General features: G+C 45.3%; 1 protein-coding gene across 2 annotated transcripts in view; it reads right to left on the bottom strand.

The window, feature by feature from the left end:
• Positions 1-384: 384 nt before the first annotated feature.
• Positions 385-15,602, bottom strand: part of CCDC173 (coiled-coil domain containing 173) — a 127,316-nt gene continuing 112,098 nt past the window's right edge. The window contains exon 8 of one of the 2 annotated variants that reach the window (XM_033945275.1): positions 385-1,389. In XM_033945275.1, coding sequence (XP_033801166.1) covers positions 1,051-1,389 — 339 coding nt within the window. In that variant the 3' untranslated portion in view covers positions 385-1,050. The remainder of the gene's footprint in view (positions 1,390-15,602) is intronic. The other variant, XM_033945274.1, reaches the window with a different exon arrangement.

Here is a 15,602-nt window from a genome sequence, read left to right as displayed (position 1 = left end):
AACACTAGGCTGTATATAATATGTAAATCACTTTGATTGTAACCACAGAAAGGCAGTACATTAAATCTCATCTCCTTTCCAATAATCTGCAGCATTAATAATAATAATAACTTTATTTTTGTATACCGCTATACCACAAACAGTTCAAAGCGGTTTACAGAGGAAGAGACTGTACATATACAGCGAAGATACAAAGCGTAATTGTCAAGTGTATTGGTAACTAGTTTTCAATTACAAGGAGGGATAGGAAAAGGAGGGGAGATGGTTAGAGTTTGGTAGTTTGGCCGGGAGGGAAGGAGTTAGAGAAATTTATCAAAGAGGTATGATTTGAGAGATTTCCTGAAGGATAGGTAGAATGGAGCATATGAAATGAGGGTGGTCAGGCAATCATTCCATCTGCCAGCTTGGAATGAGAGAGTTCTGTCAAGGAATCTTTTGTAGATACATCCCTTTGGAGAGGGGTAGGCAAACAGGTAGGCATTGTGTGTGCGGTTGGTGCCTGGAAACACGAAGTGGCATGACAGGTATATCGGGGATGAGCCAGTTAAGGTTTTGAAGCAGAGGCAGGCGAATTTGAAGATGACCCTTGCTTCTATTGGTAACCAGTGAAGTTTTCTGTAGAAAGGGCTGATATGGTCTGACTTTTTGAGGCCATAGATGAGGCAGACGGCAGTGTTTAAGGGCTTGTATTTTCCATTAGACATAGCATGGAAACTCAGGCCCTAAAGGAGCTCTTAGACTTTGGAGGAGATGTCTCTTCTTCCCCCGTTGCTGTTCAATTTTAGTGAAGACAATGGGGATGGGGATGAAAGATCTTGGTCACCATCTCCTAAAATTTACAAAAATATGTAATATATCTCCAGCAAGGTGTAATTACAATAATGACTTCCATTCTTAGATCACCCAAAAAATATGGCTTCAAAAAAATGCTTACTTAGTTTAAACAACTTTATTCACTTAAAATTCTGTCTTACAAGTACCTTTTTATTATTGTACTTTCTACAAGATATAGGAAATTCACTTTTCATCTGCTTCCCAAGTAAAACCTATCTATTTTTTAGCATTCTGGTTGTCTTTGGTATCACTGATGTTTTTTATTTCTTCTGTCGTAGTTCCATGGTAAGTAGGTAACTCAGCTGTACCTTGTGACTGATAACTGAGCTGACTACTTCCCCTTTCTAAGTAAGCACGCCCGTGACCACCTCCAATGGCTGCCCTGGCTGCCTGCAGGAGAGGATAGGGATTTTGACTAGCTCTAAGAGCTGAATTGATGACATCTTGTGCATACTCTTGGAAACGTTTCTCCTCGAGTATCCTAACTGCTTCATTTTGTCTCTCGTAGTCTCTATCAGCTTCCTTGGTTAGACGCAATTTTGTTTTTTTATCAACCTGTTAAAAAAAAAAAGTAAAAATAGTCCAAATCAATATATAATTGTAATATTTATATTTTTAAAAATGACAATTCTTGAACAGTAAACACTTCTAAAGCTTTCCAACATATCTAATATTGTAAGTAGTCAAGACATTTTTAGATTAATAAAAGGAATAAATCAACTATAATAATAATAATAGTTTATATACCGCAGGACCCTGAAGTTCTATGCGGTTTACAATGATTAGAAAGATGCTACAAATTGAGTGGAACTTACATAGTTGGAGATTAGTGGCTAACAGTTTAAGAGATCAGTTGATATGGGAGCGATTGAGATGGTGATAGGAGAGATTGTGCAGATCAGCTACCTAGGTACTTCAAGAACAGGTATGTTTTTAGGTGTTTCCTAAATTCACCATAGTAATGATATTTCTATACAGAATGTCATTAAATGTGGTCTTTCAGAAAATTTCAAAAAAATTCCAAATTATGGAAACCTTTTACAAAAATTTGTTAGATTTTGCATTTACTGCAACTTAATACAGAAAAATGGAACAATAGTGGCAAATCTAACATGGTAACTGCTAGGGACATACCCAGTATTTTCCATGGCAAGTCGTGTGCAAATCTCAAGTTGTAGTTAGTGTAGAAACATTTAATGCCTCTAGGAGGCAGTAAGTGGACCTGTACTAAATACGCAGAAATTACAGTGTGTGGTATGTGCAAAATGTAAAATGCCTTTCTGTTACATCTACAAAGGTGCAATAAAACAATTCCACAAAAATCAAACAGGCAAGAGCAAAGTGGAAATGTCCAATCAGAATGGTGCACAAAAAAGTGTCTTTCAACTCATCTGATAAATCCAATGGTCTTTATTCATCCAAAATAACTCATACATCCAAAGCAACTCAATGACTCGACATGATCATGTTTTGGCCACCCGGCCTGCATCAGGAGTCTTAGGAGTCTTTGGGTATCAAATGGTCTTTGGGTATCAAATGGTCTAAAGCAAAACGATCATACCATGTTGTTTTGTAGCGTTACAGATTCGGAGCAACGGTATGATCGTTTTGCTTTAGACCATTTGATACCCAAAGACCATTTGATACCCAAAGACTCCTAAGACTCCTGATGCAGGCCGGATGGCCGAAACATGATCATGTAGAGTCATTGAATTGCTTTGGATGTATGAGTTATTTTGGATGAATAAAGACCATTGGATTTATCAGATGAGTTGAAAGACACTTTTTTGTGCACCATTCTGATTGGACATTTCCACTTTGCTCTTGCCTGCACATCTACAAAGGTGTCCATATGTTAGGTGATCAATTCCCAGCTGGCTTTGCAGAAGTGCGAAACTCGCAACTTTCTGTACCTCCCACATTCCTAGAGGAGTATAGTGCCCCTTCAGTTTTTCCTTCTACAAGCGAATTGTGTAGAGGTATTTCTGATCTGCTTTGTTTAGTGGAGTAGTGTGTTCAATTTTGGAGACTGTATCTGGCCAAGAACATAAGAAGACCTGAAGTGATCCAGAGAAAAGCGATGAAAATGGTAGGAGGTTTGCGCCAAAAGACATATGAAGAGGACCACCAGGCCAATCAGGTTTTCAGGATAGCCCTAATGAATATGCATGAAGCAGATGTGCATGCCTGTCACTTCCATTGTATGCAAATCTCTCTCATGCATATTCATTAGGGCTAGCCTGAAAACCCGATTGACCTGGTGGTCCTCCAGGACAGGGTTGGGCACCACTGCCCTAGAGCACTTGTGTCAAACATAAGACCTGCGGGCCAAATCCGGCCCGTCTGGCCTTTTTATGTGGCCCGTGGCAACGTACCCGATCTTCCCCTTCTGAGCCCAGCGTGTCCTCCCCTCTGTGCCGATCCGACGCCACCAAGCTGGAAAGTCCGCCGGCCTCAGCAGAGTTGTTCGTAGCTCCCCATCCTGTTCTCCATTCGCCGCGGTCTACCCGGGTGGAAATATGAAGTTGCGCGTCATTGGAGACAGACCACGGCAGGCAAAAAAGCAGGAGGAGGAGCCCACACAGCACTCCCGAATCGCCGAGGCTGGCAGATTCCCCGGCCTGGCAGCGACATTGGACTGGCACCTGAAGGAAAGGCACGACGGGCTGTGAAGAGAGCGAGATGAAGGGAGAGAGGTTGGACCTGTGAAGAAAGTGGGAGAATTGTTGGGATGAGAAAGGGAGAAATGGTGGGCCTGGAGGGAGGCAGACAGACAGGGGAAGAGAAATTGAATCTGGAGATGAAAGAGGATGGAGAATGTTAGGCCTGGGGGTGGAAAGGAGAGATAGAGATGCAGCATCTCGGTGGGGGGGGGTGTTCCTTCCATCTCATTGTTCAGCATCAAGGAGGGAGGGAAGAAGAACAACAGAAAAGAGACGGAGCAAAATGTTGGACCAAGAGGAGAGATAGAAGGAAATAGGAGGCTAGGAAAGGAGTGAGATGTGAAATGGGAGAGCTACAGAATAAGAGAAGATGGAAAATTGATAGGTAGCTGAAAATTTAAAAAGGAGAAGGATGAGAAAGAGGGCAAGATTTGAGTGGACAGAGACAGAAAAGTAGAAAAGGGAAAAATCAATATGTTGGAGACGGGGACTGGAACAAGAGAGAAGAGGAGAAAAAAAATGGACAGCAGACACTGGAAAGAGAATTAGAAGACAAAATCAAAAAAGAAAACTGGGACCATAAGCAAAATGACCAGACAACCAAAGGTAGAAAAAATAATTTTATTTTCTATTTTGTGATCACAATATGTCAGATTTGAAATATGTATCCTACCAGAGCTGATGTTAGACAGCAAGCATGAACTAGAATCTAAAAAAGAGAGGAAAAGTCTTTTTTATTTATTTTGTAGCCGGCGTGGGGTTGGAGAGGTTGCATCCCTATACTTCTACTAAGACTAACCCCCTCCTTTGCTGGCGCACAGCGTGGATTTTGGTGCCAGCAATTGATCCAACGCTCACAGAAGTCCTGTGAGCATCGGAGTCAGCGCTGGGGCCTACACTGCGCGTCAGCAAAAGAGGGAGCAAGTATCTTAATAAAAAATCTGGCCCACAACTTAGCCTACGTTTTAGATTTTGGCCCCTTATGTGATTTGAGTTTGACATTCCTGCCCTAGGGAAAAGGAGGAAAAACCAAAAAGAATTGACCCCAAAATATCCACAGAGAAGAAAATCCAGAGAAAACAAAAAAAAAACTCTGTGGAGTGACAATGTTCTTAAATGGACTTTATTTGAAAATGTCAAAGTTCCAAAGGTACATTGAACTCATCCACATAAAATAAATTCATCCACATAAAAATAGGTTATCCACATAAAAGCCTTAAAAGACCTAGTCCGCTAGAGATACAGGACCCAACACGGTCTGCGTTTCGACAAAAAGTCTTCTTCAGGGGTCCCTGGGGATCCTATAAAGGTGAATACATGGGAAACAATTGTGTGGTGAGCCGGAAGTGAGACACTGCTTGCATTTGCAGGGGAAAGGAGGGACAGGGAGATATGATTCAGATGTTCAAATACTTGAAAGGTATTAACATAGAACAAAATCTTTTCCAGAGAAAGGAAAATGATAAAACCAGAGGACATAATCTGAGATTTAGGGGTGGTAGACTAAAGAATAATGTTAGGAAATTCTTCTTTACGGAAAGGGTGGTTGATACCTAGAATGCGCTTCCGATGGAGGTGGTGGAGAGGAAAACGGTGACAGAGTTCAAAAAAGTGTGGGATGAAGACAGAGGATCTCTAATCAGAAAATAATGATATATATTGAAGAACTAAGGCAAGTACAGGGCAGACGTGCATGGTCTTCCTAAGCATTCGTAAACTGAAAAAACATTTCTTAACCATTCAGTGTATTTGATCCTTAAAGGTAAGGGAAAAGTCAAAAAAGTTAAATTGGTAATATTAGAGTCAATCTCGATCAATATAAAGATGTCATCCGCATAGGTAAAAAGCGTTTCCCAAGCTGACAACTTATAAGTGTTCAAAGTTGTCATATAAAGATTGAACAAGATTAGGGAAAGCGGAGAGCCCTGAGGAACCCCACAAGAAGGCTGCCAGGAATTAGAAATATTACCTTCGATATTAACAGTAAAAATTTAGAAAAAACAAGGACATCCTGATTAAGTCTGATATCTGAAAGCAATTGGAGCAGAATATCATGATGCACTACATCAAATGCTGTGGACAAATCAAACTGAAGCAAAATTGAACATTTATTTTGTAGTTGTGATTGTTGGATTTTAGAAAGAAGAGATATCAATAAGGTTTCAGTACTAAAATTAGAACGAATCCATACTGAAAAGGTTGAAGTAGTGAGAATTTCTCCAGATAATTGGTAAGTTGACCAGCTACAATTGATTCTAACAACTTAGTCAACAAAAAAAAAACCAGAACCAGGATCAAACCAAAGTCGAATGGAGAAACCTAATCAAACAATACAAGATCAAACTTAATGAAAAACGGAAGGCCTATCACTCCAACCTAGTAGGCACAGCAACCTCAGACACTAAAATGCTCTTCAAACTAGTAAAGAACCTCACTGACACCAAGCCTCTCTTAGCCACCCAAGGAATCTACCCACCAACAGCCTCCCACCTAGCTGACCACTACAAAAGCAAGATCATCACAATCAGATCCACCTTCAACAACTCACCAACATACCTTGACGAGATTATAACAAAACCTACAACAGAAGAACCCATAGCAGCAGACAGGGCCTGGACCACCTTCCCACTAGTTCAATGGTCTGACATGGACCGTCTCTACAAAAAATATAGCAAAGCATCATGTGACTTAAATAACTGTCCCTCATATCTCCTAATAAATGCCACTCCTAAATTCAGAGCCAACCTCAAGCAATGGATTCAAACCACACTCACGGAAGGTCAATTCCCACCTTAACTAGGTGAGATTATAATCACCCCTCTATTGAAATATCTCAAAGGCCCAATAGACACCCCCTTTAACTACAGACCCATTGCCTCAATCCCACTATACGTTAAAATAATAGGACTAGTAGCACAATACCTCACCAACTACCTAGAAGACCATAACATACTTCACCCCTCTCAATCAGGATTCAGATCCAGTTATAGTACAGAGACATTATTAGTAACGCTACTAGATACAGCAAGACAGCACCTTAGTAAAGGAAGAAGAATGCTGCTAATTCAACTCTATCTCTCAGCGGCATTCGACCTGGTTGACCACACCATACTACTTCAGATACTCGACGCCATAGGGATCTCAGGAGTAATATACAACTGGTTCCAAGAATTCCTAAAAACAAGAACCTACAGAGTCAAGTCAAACGACCACAAATCGGACCCCTGGTCTAACCCCTGTGGAGTCCCACAAGGATCACCGCTGTCGCCTATGCTCTTCAACCTTTTCTTATCATCCCTTGGCACCATCCTAGATAGACTAAACGTAAAATCTTTCAGCTACGCTGATGATATAACCATTCTACTCCCCTTCGACATCCAAGACCCCACCTCGTTAGGCAACCTAAAAACAACACTGGAAGCAGTGGAAGAATGGATGCTGGACCACAAACTGAAATTAAACTCGGACAAAACAAAATTCCTACTACTTGAAAAGGACAAAACCCCATCCATAACAGAACTAGAAATAAACGCCACCAAATACCCCATACAGCCCTCTCTCAAAATTCTTGGAGTGTCTATAGATAGATGCTGCACAATACAGATCCAAATCAACAAAACCACTCAAAAAGCATTTTTCACCATGCGCAACCTACGAAAAAGCAATGTTACTTACCGTAACAGTTGTTATCCAGGGACAGCAGGCAGCTATTCTCACTAATGGGTGACGTGATCCAACGGAGCCCCGATGTGGACGCCTCATAAGCAGTCTTGCTTGAAGAAACTGAGTTGGAGTAGAAGGGAGTACCAAGGTTGTCTGGGCCACCGTGGAGCAATCAGAATCATGGTGGCGTGGTCTGACTTGAGCTTGACTAGAGTCTTTTGGATGAGTGGGAATGGAGGAAACGCATATAGAAAGAGATTCGTCCAGTCCAGAAGGAAAGCGACTGCCTCGAGGTGATGAGGAGTGTAGATCCTGGAGCAGTTGTGGGGGGTTGCAAAGAGGTCTATCTGAGGCGTTCCCCACAGAGAGAAGATGTGATGGAGGGGCATTGAATGGAGGGTCCACTCTTGAGGCTGTAGAAGACGACTCAAGTTGTCCACTAGGGCATTGTCCGCCCCCTAAATATAGATAGCTTTGAGGAAGGTGTTGTGGCGAATTGCCCAATCCCAAACTTTCAGAGCTTCCTGACAGAGGGAGGCCGATCCCGTGCCCCCCTGCTTGTTGACATAATACATAGCGACTTGGTTGTCCGTGCAAATGAGTACCACCTTGTCGTGAAGCAGATGTTGAAAAGCATTGAGAGCATTGAAAATCGCCCTGAGTTCCAGGAGATTGATGTGGCACTGGCGGTTCGTGCTGGTCCAATAACCCTGAGTGCGGAAGCCGTCCAGATAAGCCCCCCAAGCATAAGTCGACGAGTCGGTCGTGAGAACTTTCTGATGGGGGGGCATTTGAAACAGCAAACCTCTGGATAGATTGGAGGATAGCATCCACCAGCGAAGAGACTGTTGCAGAGCAGGAGTGACCTGGATGTGTCGAGACAGAGGGTCGGATATCTGCGTCCACTGAGATGCCAGGGTCCACGGAGGAATCCTGAGGTGAAGTCTGGCAAAAGGAGTCACGTGAACTGTAGAGGCCATGTGGCTCAGAAGAACCATCATGTGTCTCGCTGAGATGGACGGGCGAGAGGACACCGAGTGGTAAAGATGGAGGAGAGCTTCCAGACGTGGAGGAGGGAGAAACGCTCTGAGTTGGGTGGTATCCAGAACAGCTCCAATGAAGGGAAGAGTCTGGGAATGTTGTAGATGGGATTTCGGGAAGTTTATCTCGAACCCCAGATGTTGCAGTAACCAAATCGTCTTCTGTCACAAGGGCGACTCCCTGAGACGTGGAATCCTTGATGAGCCAGTCGTCCAGGTAGGGGAACACCTGGAGACCATGGTTCCTGAGCGCTGCGGCCACCACTACCAGGCACTTGGTGAAGACGCTGGGCGACGAGGCCAGACATAAAGGAAGCACTCGGTATTGAAGATGAAGATGTCCCACCCTGAATCTGAGGTATTGACGCGAGGCCGGATGAATGGGAATGTGAGTGTAGGCCTCCTTGAGATCCAGAGAGCATAACCAGTCATTCTGCTCGATGAGGGGATACAGGGATGCCAGGGTCAACATGCAAAACTTTTCTTTGACCAGAAACTTGTTGAGCACCCTGAGATCCAAAATGGGGCGCAGATCGCTCGTCTTCTTCAGAACAAGGAAGTACCGGGAGTAAAAACCCTTGTTCTGTTGAGCCAAAGGGAACGGCTAGACGGCTCCCATCTGCAATAGGGCCTGAGCTTCCTGAAGAAGAAGGGCGGTCTAGGTCAAGTTGGAAGGATACTTTCTTGGAGGATGTTCCGGAGGAACTTGATGGAATTGAAGAGAGTATCCCTCCTTGACAATGGAAAGGACCCAGAGGTCGAAGGTGATGGTCGTCCATCGATGGTAGAAATGATGGAGACGACCTCCAATCAGTGGCAAAACTGAAAAAGGCAGAACGACAGATGTTATGCCCTCTTTGAGACAGGCTGAGGAGCCTTAGGGACAGCAGATGATTGTGGCGTCTGTTGCTGCTTTTGAGGATGCTGCCTCTTAACAGGCTGACAGAGGGGAGGAGCCTGTTTAGGTGGGTAACGCTGCTGGCAGATCAACGGTGGGCGTGATGGACGAGGGGGAGCAGACTTGGGCTTCGGACAGAGGATGGATTGGAACGACTTCTCGTGGTCCAAAAGCTTCATGGTCGCCGCCTCAATGGACTCATCAAAGAGGTTGGTACCAGCGCATGGGACATTGGCAAGCCTGTCCTGGAGATTGGGGTCCATATCGATGGTTCTGAGTTACGCCAGTCGGCGCATGGCCACCAAGCATGCCGTAGCCCGAGCAGAGAGCTCAAAGGCATTGTAGGAGGACTGCATCATCTGCAAGCGGAGCTGGGATAGTGAAGCCAGAACCTCCTGGTACTCGAACTGTGCTCCAGGGTCCAGATAGGGCATGAACTTCTGGAGGACAGACAGGAAAATTCAAAATATATGATAAAGTGGAAGTTGTAATTCAGAACTCTGGAGGTCATCATGGAGTTCTGGTAGATTCTCCTGCCGAACCGGTCCATAGTCTTGCCCTCCCTACCAGGTGGAACGGTGGCGTAGACCTAGGAGGGGTAAGACCGCTTCAGCGAGGACTCCACCAGAAGGGATTGGTGGGAGAGTTGGGAACCGTCGAACCCTTTATGATGTACTGTGCGATACCTGGCATCCAATTTGCCCGGCACGGCGGGGATGGAATAAGGTGTTTCAAGGCACCGCACAAAGGTCTGATCCAGGAGCTTGTGTAGAGGAAGCTTGAGGGATTCAGCAGGTGGTTGAGGGAGATGCATCATCTCCAGATACTCTTTTGAAAATTTGGAACCTGTGTCCAGTTGAATGTCCAAATCAGCAGCCATCTGCCGAAGGAACGAGGAGAAAGATAGCTGGTCAGCCAGAGCCAGGCCTCAAGAAGGACTCAAGGACGTCGAAGCCTCTGGATCCAATGAGGACGGGGGATCATGATGGTGAGATAGACCCCAGTGAGTCCTTGAGCTCCGGTAGCGGAGGCGGAGAAGTAGCCGGTGGGGAATACTGCAGAAACGGCTGTTTTCGATGAGGCGAGGCATGCCTGGTCGAGTGCTTCGATGAATGCCTCGATCGATGATGCGCACTGTGTCTGGATGCCGGTCTCGATAGACGAGGCGGGTGTGTCTTTGCTGAGGCCCCCAGATAGTGGCTGGGGCTGGAGGCCGTTGATCGAAGCAGGGGTAGATGGCTGGAATCACCCCGAGGCACCCACAGTGACTCGAGCCCCTGCATCGGGTGGATCGGCTCCAACGGAGGCACTCGCAAAGACTCTACTCCTTGCATCGATTGAATCGGTTCCAACGGAGGCATGGGCAAAGACTCTGCTCCTTACGATGCATGCACCGATGCCAGACCAGACACTCGCAGAGACTCTGCTCCCTATAGAGAGTGTGTGTATCGCTGAGGCCTCCGCGTGCCCAGGCTGGATTTGAGAGAGAAGCTTAGGCCCTATGGTGGTGAAGAGCTCAATGAATTGCTTCTCCATCAAGGTCTGGAACAAAGCCGGCAAGGATGGATCCGCATCAGCAATGGGACCACCTGCTCAGGCCTCGCACTCTTTAGGGGCAGTGTGTGAGTGCTTGGGCTTGAAAGCCTTGGGCACTTTTAGCACTACCAGTGGAATAGGCTGCTGTGCTACCTGACCTGAAGAGACCGAGGAAGGCATCGTAGCAGGCTTGATGAGACTCTGCGCCGCAGAGGTGGAAGGCTGAGGAGCAGCGGATGATGTCGAAGGTGAGGGGCCCTTCGATGAAGACTGCTCCGTCGAGGACTCCATGCTGAACAGCGACTCCCACAAGATGCAACGATGCTTGAAAGCACGTGCGGTGAGTGTGGAGCAAGGCCGGCACGATTTCGGAAGGTGTTGAGGCCCGAGACACCGAATACAGCGTCGATGAGGGTCCGTTAGTGAAATTGCGCACTGGCACTTGGCACACTTTTTAAAACCGGTGATAGGCCAGGACATAGGCCGGAAAAGCTCCGACGCAAGATCGAAGCTGCAGGGCAGCGGCCACGTGGCCTGCCCGGTCGAACGGATGGAAGAAATTTTTTTTTTTTTTAAAAACAAGAAAGAACGACGAAAATCAGCGATTAAGAGAAAAATAACCCAAAACCACAGACTTTAGAAGGCACAAGTGAAAAAACTTCACGCAGAGAGTCAAAGACGAACTTCTCGGCTCCGCGGAAAAGTAAGAACTGAGGAGACGCGCCCTGGTCTGGGCGGGAAGGCACTCGCGCATGCGCGATGCAGGCGACTCGAAACTTCGAGTTTCTTCAAGCAAGACTGCTTGTGAGGCATCCGCATTGGGGCTCCTGCTTGTCCTGGGATAAATAAGAAAATTTTTTGAAAAATACAGGATCATAGTCCAATCCCTTATCCTAGGACTAGTGGACTATTACAATATCCTATACCTTCCTTGCCCCACAACCTTGATAAACCAACTACAGACCATTCAAAACACAGCCCTTAGGCTGATCTATTCACTCGAAAAATTTGACCATATCACCAATGCCTACCTAGACTCACACTGGCTACCGATACGAGCTCAAATCCAATTCAAATTCTATTGTCTCTTATTCAAAGCAACAAACGGAACTGCACCCACCTATCTCAACAACCCTCTAAATCATAACAGCATATCCAGACCAAGAAGAACCCAGACCCTGTTCTCCTACCCACCACTCAAGGGAACTCAGCGCAAAAAAATGTACGATGGCCTCCTAGCGACGCAGGCAGTGAAGATGGACCTCTCCATCTTCAACCTGCTGACAACTACAAGTGACTTTAAATCATTTCAAAAAGAAATCAAAACTCTGCTTTTCAAAAAAACTATACAACCTTCTTATCCCCCCCCTTGCTTCCTCCCCCATCCATGCAAACTACCAGCTAACCTCCTCCCTTCTACTATTAACAGCACTATGACCCTTTCAAGAAACCAACCCTAAACCTCTTCTTCCCTTCTAGTGATCCTAACTCTCCCCTTTGCCTTACTATTCAACTCCCCTAATTTGTAATTCCCCTGCATCCACTGTATAAGCGTCACCTGCATCTACTGTGTAAGCGTCACCTAAATGACAACTTCCTGGAAATGTCCAGCAATCTTATACTGTAAATTGTAACTTCCTAGAAATGTCCAGCAATCTTATACTGTAATCCGCTTAGAACTGCAAGGTACAGGCGGAATAGAAGTCACTAATGTAATGTAATGGTATATTAGTAATTGGTCGATAATGAGGGTAGGATAGTAGGATCTAGATCTGATTTTTTTCAGAAGGGGAAGAAGTGTTATTTTCACCATAGATTGCGTAAAGTATCCATTTTCCAGTGAGTAAGTTAATAAAATGACCTGAGAAGGAATATTAAGAAAAAGATATGATGTAAAAGGATCCAATGAACATTTACACTTTTTCAACTTTTCACCCAGACGACTTGACCAGCATGGCAGATCGCTGCCCTAAGTCTCTGCCAGAGAGCCAATATAAAGCAAGTTCCTCCACTCATTTGATCTTTCTAGGACTACAGACAATGGTTTGGCAATTCCAGACATCGGCAACTCTCGGGGACACATGTCAACCCAACCTCCAAAAAGTCCCAATGATGTCAGGCTGGCTGCCAAGCCACCGTACATTGGGGTGGAAGCTGTCAGCATTTTGGAGGGCATGGGAACAGATTTCTTTGGACCTATGAATGGTGGACCTCATCTGAGAGGGTCATAGGATCAGGTTGTATTGTTCTCCACCAGATTTGTTTCTAGCTTCTCTAGCCAGATGGCTGGAAAAAGAGGCTAAGATCCAAACAACAGTTGAGAGGCTCTTGGAGATTCAAGCCATAGAACCGGTACCCTAAGAATTGTGCTTTGGCAGATACCCCATATAATTCATTGTGCCTAAGAAAGGCACAGAAGGCTGGAAGTTGATTTTGGATCTCAAGGCCGTCAATGCATCTGTAAGGAGCCCACATTTACAAATGAAAATGGACTGTTCGGTCATTGCAGTAGTGGCTTAGGGGGAGTTTCTTGCCTCTCTAGATATGATTGAGGCTACCTCCATATTCCCATTATTATGGACCACAGGAAATATGAGTTTTCATGTACTTCAGGAATATTTTCAGTTTGCAGGACACCGCCCCCCCAACACATACACTTTCACCAAAGTAATGGTGGTGGTTAAGGCTCATCTCCAAAGAATAGGGATCCGGGTGCACCCCTTTCTAGACAATTGGCTGATCAGAACTTCATCCAAGCTGGAGTGCAAGCAGGCTGTGCGGTAGGTGATGGATCTGCTACAGCGGTTGGGTTGGATAGTCAACTTCAGAAAGAGCCATCTAGAACTGACTCAGAGTTTGGAATATCTGGGTATTCACTTCGAAATGGCAAAGGGCCGTGTCTTTCTTCTTGAGCTACGTAAACAGAAACTCAGGAAACAAATCGTAGAGCTCTTAGCAATGCCAATTCTTACTGAGGGCGTCTTTTTTCAACATCAAGTGTGTAGACCAAAGGACTCAGGCACTGCACACTGCAAATAAAATCAATATAAAAAGCTCATCTTTCTGGCTTCCTGATGTAGCGTAGTGAAACACAGACTGTGTTGGAGCCGTGAACTGACCTTTTCAGATAAGTGGTCTACTGTTAAACAACTTTTGTAGAGCCATAACATTTGCCACTTCAGTAGAAGCGAGAATCCTTGCTCCATGCAATGTGTTATGATTAAAATTAAAGCACTTTTCCAGCAACATTGTACCGCTGCTGTGGCACCTTGCTGAAGAGCTTAAGAGCACATTTAAATATTTAAAAGCCTTTAAATGTTATATGATATTATTTGAGAAACTTGCCCAGTATTGATGTGAAGGGTTTTTTGTGTTTTGTTCAATTCTTACTGCTGGCATTACCTTCAGGGGTTGGGCTCAATGGTAGCCTTCCTTGAGGTTGTTCCCTGGGCCAGGACGCATATGCGGCCTCTCCATAGAATGCTTTTCAGTCTTGGTGGTCCCCTCAGTGTCATTCTCTTCAGATACAGCTTCTCTGGACAGGGTCTGTGAGGTACAGCTTATACCGATATCTCCAGGGAGACTCCTTGTCGAAGGGAATACCTCTCCAAATCACATCACTGATGCCAGCCTGTTTGGCTGGGGAGCCCATTGTGGGGATCACTCAATTCAGGATCAATGGACTCACCATCAGTAGGGGTGATCCATACACCGTCTGGAGTTCCAAGCTATTCATCTAGTGTTGAGAGCTCTGAAAACAGTCCTAGAAGGAAAAACAGTAAGTGTTTACCAACAATGCCACAGCTGCCAAGCCAGAAGTGCTCCCTTATGCCTGGAGGCTCAGATGCTGTTCCAGTGAGCGGAAACCCATCTACAAGTCCTATCCACAACTCTTAGCCAGAGTGGAAAACATTCAGGCCAACTTTCTCAGCTGGCAGTCTCTAGACCCAGCGGAATAGTCTCTTTCCCAATGGGCGTTCAATCTTATTGTGCATCACTAGGGCAGATCGGTACTGGATTTGATGACTTCTGCCAAAGACTTGAAAGTGAAGTGTTTCTTCAGTTAAAGAGAAGAACCGGGAAGCTTAGGGTTGGACACATTAGTTCAACCCTGGCACCACAAGGGACTCCTTTGTGTCTTTCCACTTTGGCCCATGGTGGGCCAGATCATCCACGACTCATCCAGGACTCATGATTCTAGTTGCCCCAGATTGTCCTTGCCGACCATGGTATGCAGACCTAGTGAGTCTACAAAAGGACAGGGCCTCAAGCTCCCAGTTCATCCAGGGCTTCAGTTCCTCTGGAGAGTCCAGAGTGCTTTGGTCTTACGGCATGGCTCTTGAGCGCACAGACCTATTTTGCAGGGGCTATTCAGACATAGTTATTGCTACTTTATTTTGGGCTAAAAAGCCTTCCACAATGGCAGCCTATGCCAAGGCTTGGAAAGCTTTTCAACACTGGTATGAAGGGGATCAGGTTACGGTTATCCTTGCCTTTCTAATGGCCAAGAAAAGAACTTGCAGTGACATTCCTCAAGGTTCAAGTGGCAGGCCTCTCCTGCTTCTGGGTGCCAGGAGTTAAACCTTCACTGGCAGTTCATTCAGATTTGACCAGATTCCTAAGAGGGGTATTCCGGTTGCAGCCTCCACTACATCAACCTTTTCCATCCTGGAATTTTAATATCATTCTAAAAGGTCTCACTAAGCCTCCGTATGAGCCACTGTAGGAAGCTTCCGTCTTGGATCCCATGGTGAAGATGGTGTTCCTGGTAGCAATCATCTTGTCTAGACAAATATCAGAATTGCAAGATCTCCTGCAGACAGCCCTTCCTTAGGATCACGGAGGCTAGAGTAGCTCTCCGTACTGTTCCTTCCTTCCTTTTGTAGGTTGTATCCAATTTCAACATCAACCAAAAGGTTTGTCTGCCTACTTTTCAACCCACAGGCTCGGGTAACCTGGATGTGAAAA

The sequence above is a fragment of the Geotrypetes seraphini genome, chromosome 5 (genome assembly GCF_902459505.1).
Source record: "Geotrypetes seraphini chromosome 5, aGeoSer1.1, whole genome shotgun sequence".
Lineage (NCBI taxonomy): Eukaryota > Metazoa > Chordata > Amphibia > Gymnophiona > Dermophiidae > Geotrypetes > Geotrypetes seraphini.
The sequence above is the reverse complement of the archived record's forward strand: the minus strand, read 5'-3'. Positions and strand labels throughout refer to the sequence as shown.